The sequence below is a fragment of the Nicotiana tomentosiformis genome, chromosome 2 (genome assembly GCF_000390325.3).
Source record: "Nicotiana tomentosiformis chromosome 2, ASM39032v3, whole genome shotgun sequence".
Classification (NCBI taxonomy): Eukaryota; Viridiplantae; Streptophyta; class Magnoliopsida; order Solanales; family Solanaceae; genus Nicotiana; species Nicotiana tomentosiformis.
The window spans coordinates 107,830,181-107,834,168 of record NC_090813.1 but is presented as its reverse complement, the minus strand read 5'-3'; the positions used below and the strand labels follow the sequence as shown (position 1 = coordinate 107,834,168).

The 3,988-nt window shown below is 36.9% G+C and overlaps 1 protein-coding gene across 1 annotated transcript; it reads right to left on the bottom strand.

The window, feature by feature from the left end:
- Nucleotides 1–260: 260 nt before the first annotated feature.
- LOC117275260 (uncharacterized) lies at nucleotides 261–3,737 on the bottom strand. The gene is made up of 4 exons (XM_070193869.1): nucleotides 3,682–3,737; nucleotides 3,115–3,243; nucleotides 2,741–2,959; nucleotides 261–681 (listed from the first exon to the last, which is right to left on the bottom strand). The coding sequence occupies exons 1-4, from the start codon at nucleotides 3,735–3,737 to the stop codon at nucleotides 261–263; spliced, it is 825 nt and encodes a 274-aa protein (XP_070049970.1).
- Nucleotides 3,738–3,988: the final 251 nt, after the last annotated feature.

Here is a 3,988-nt window from a genome sequence, read left to right as displayed (position 1 = left end):
TTTCTTTCTTTCTTGGCCTCATTTTGAGCGGTGAATTGTTCTGGTATGATTATCTTCAACTTGTTTCTGCATTCATTCACAAGATTAATTCGTGCATATTCCTGTAAATCCCCAAAAATAAAATCCAAATGATCAAGGTTAGAATAATAAAATGAAGAAGAAAGGTCATATGGGTATTCTTCTGGTATGTCTAAGACCATTTGTTCCTCATTCTCTTCTATTAAAAATTGTAAATGTGGATTGGAGGAAGGGGATTTGAACTATTCTTTTATTGATGCACAATCAACCAAAGCCTCATCTTCAATCATCTCAGTTGAGACAGAGTCCTCTTGCAGAATGAAAAACTCTCTCTGTAGATGTTCATCATTTCGGGTAGGCTCATTCTCACAGGGTATCTCCTCCATGTATTCACCATCACAATGTAATGACCTTTTTGAAAGCGTACTTATTAATTGATCCACTTGCATTTTCAGGTTGTTAGAGGCTTCAACATCATGTGTGAACCTCTCTTCCTTCAACCTCTCATCCACCTTATTAATAAACTTATACATAAGCTCTTCTAAACTAACATTCTCCTCTTGAGGTGGGTGTCTCACTTCATTTGCATTCCAGTTATAATAAGGGTTTTCATCCCAACTAGAGTCAGAATTGTACCCAAATGATTCCTCATACATGTACAGACTAGAGAGAAAGTAAGAATGTTCAAAAGATGAACCATAAGAAGAATACCTACCCTCTTGACAATCTAAAGTTATTGACTAATGACAATCGCAACAAAGGTAAGCAAGGAAGTTATCAATGGGAGAAAATATCGGTTGATAGGATAGGTGCAAGATACTTATTCGGGATCTAACTCTAGATAATTCATTTCTAATGTTCAAGTGAGTCTCTCGAATTCACTTAATTATTAGTACAAATGTTTAGTATAAACTCCTCTCTCGATTAAGTCTCAACCTCACAATATGAACCAATTTAAGCTCGGTGAATATATGCAAGAATTCATAGTGGATTGGTCTTTAGGAGAACCTATTTCGATTATCCTCCTAACTAGGTTTAATCAAGGATTCAACTAGCCTCTTTCGATTACTTAAAAGAATCTATGAACTCAACAAACAATATAGTGCAAATATATCACAAGTTATGCCTCTTTCGATTACAAGAACAAGTGAATATAGATACAACAATTAAATCTTCCAAAAATAATTCAAATACATAAAAATAGAGTTAAAATCCACAAACAACCATCAATACACCAAATCCATCAAAACCCAAAAGGTTCTACTCCATAGACATGGAAAAGTTCTTCAAAAATAAAATAAAAGTAGAGAAAAACATAAATACAATCCAAACTCGGATTTGAGTGAGGAAGGAAAGATGAAATCCTTGTGCTGTTGCTTCTCATTCTTCTCCAAAGCTTCCCTAGGTCTAAGGTATGTCAAAAGTGTGTCAAAAATGGTGTTTGGGGGTATTTAATCCGCCCCCAAAGCAAATTCCGGATAAAACTACCCTTTCTTAGTGAAATAGGGCTTTTCCCAGATAGGACATGCGTGACCGTGCACCTGGTCGCGCACTTTGCATACCATTCTGCCCCAAGTGCGCGCCTAGTGCGCGCCTAGTGCGCGACCATGCACTTGGTCACGCACCTGGGTTGTATAAGTTAGGAATTTGAGATAGTATAAAACATGAAATTGTAGCCCTTTTAGATAGCTTTCCAACGATATATTGTGGAGCCCAAAGAGAGTTCCGAGCAAAAAGTTATGTATATTTTACTGGACACTGCGTAATATGCCTGCTCGATTCTTTATTTCGTTCCACTATCATCCGTTGATCCTCGAACTCGATCCCGACTTAATCCTTGGGCTTTTACTCAGACTTCAAAGTTCTAAAATAGCATGAATTCATGCCGTAACATGATCGAAATCACTCCTACAAGGTATAAAACACACAATAAGTGCAAAACACGCCTAATTAATGCTCAACATAAGTAAAGTGCAGTGAATTAGAATGCAATAAGCAACTAAAATATGGGATTATAGCCTACCATCAGTCATCATTCTTCTGGCCACTGCTCTCGCCTCAACCTTTCTTTGGACAATCTCTTTTGAAGTGACCAGGTTGATCGCAACTGTAACAATTTCTACCCTTTGACCGGTTTTTGGACTTTCCACGAGCTTTGGATTTATCACGGCTACTCGATGCTCTATAAAAACTTCTTCCTCTGTTTTCCATGATAAGAGAATGCCCCTAATTTTCGGACTTCTTCCTCATCTTATCATTGAGTAGGATGGCTGATGTGACCTCCTTTAAATCGATGGTATCTCTACCATGCAGGATGGTTGTTTTCAAATTATCATAGGAAGATGGCAATAAGTTTAGAAGCTTGATAGCCTTATCTACTTCAGTGATTGTTTCTCCAGGATTTTTAGTTGCGTGATTAATCAATTGAACAGATTTAAATGGGATAAGAAATTTGTACCTATACTCATATGGATGGCATAAAGTTGCTTTCTCAAAAATAACTTGTTTTAAGGATTTGGACATATATAGACTTTCTAGTCTTTTCCAAATACCACATGCACTATTTTCATCCCCGACATTATTGAGTACTTCACCGGACAAGTGCAGTCTGATTGCACTAGTCGCCTTCTTATCGACATTGACTTCATGGTAAATATTTCACTAGAATATTTTGCCCTACCAAATTAATCTCGGAATCATATTAAATGTAGTATGATCTCACTTTTTCTTCTTATATGGTGGTTGATTCTCGTCTTCCTCGTCATCCTCATCATCATCCTCTTCATCGTACTCATCGTCGATTTCATCATCTTGGTCATCTGAATCATCATCATGCCCTCCATTCCCATTTGCCCCAACATCATCTCCATTTGAAGCCTCTTCATCATCATCACCATAGGCCAAGCCAGAATTTGAAACTTGTGGGTTTGGTATTCTAATTCTTTTAAGTTATTGGGTTCTTAATCAATAATTTATACATAATTCAATAATTTTTTAAGACAAATACAGAGTTTGGACAAAAGTTATTGGGTTCAACCGAACCCGTATCCGAAGGGCTAGCTCCGCCCCTGATCATCACTTCCTTCATCAGAATACTCATCATCATCGTCATCATCATCAGTGTTCTCATCATCTTCGTCTTCATCATCATCATCCTCAGTTTCACTTGAATCCTTGGGTTCATTATCTGGTGTCGTAGCTCTTTTAATCTCACCAAAAGGAAACCTATAATGTGATTGAGCATCAAATGAACACTTCTCAAACTCTCAAACAGACAGACAAAAAGGAACATAAATTGAGCAGGGAAGATCAGAATTTTTCAGTACCTCCTCTCCACTCCAAGAAGGTCCGAGTACAAACATAGAAACTCACTCTGAAAAATGGAATCTGATTTAGCACTTATTTATCTATGAAAGGAAGCAAAACAGTAATAACAAGAAACACGAGGACAAGATCATACATTATATATTGACAAGGGTGGAGCTAGAGTATCAGGTACGTATTCAGATGAACCCTGTAGTTTTGCTTAGACCCTATATTTTTGTTAAGAAATCTATTAATATGTATAAATATTTAATTATGAATCCAATGACTAAGACAGGCTATGGATTCGGTGGTAAGTCGAATCCATAAATTTTAAATTCTAGCTCTGCTTGGTGTTACAAACTAGTCATGGAGGAGCAACTACCAAAACCATAAAGCAAGTTGACTCCCAACATTTATATCAAAAGCATAACATCATTAGACAACAACATATATTACTATTTTTCTACAGAAAGTGTTGCAACATAGTATTTGAAACAAAAGCACGCAGTCTAATGTGGATAGAAAATAGCTCCAACGACACAATCCAAGAAAAGAACTTTAAGTTTCCATCACGCGTGTGTCTCAAACTGAGCAAGAATTTGGGTACTGAAAGTAGGGTGAAAAAGAGTTGGGAAATTCCAAGTGAGATTGTAGTTCATGGAAG

Excerpts from the sequence above, each read along its gene's own strand:
- LOC117275260 (XM_070193869.1), bottom strand. The coding sequence starts at position 3,737 with ATGTTGGGAGTCAACTTGCTTTATGGTTTTGGTAGTTGCTCCTCCATG. Across the intron at positions 2,960-3,114 it reads GATGATGACGATGATGATGA|AATTAGAATACCAAACCCAC; the intron begins GTATTCTGATGA and ends ATAACTTAAAAG. Across the intron at positions 682-2,740 it reads CCACCATATAAGAAGAAAAA|TCTGTACATGTATGAGGAAT; the intron begins GTGAGATCATAC and ends CTTTCTCTCTAG.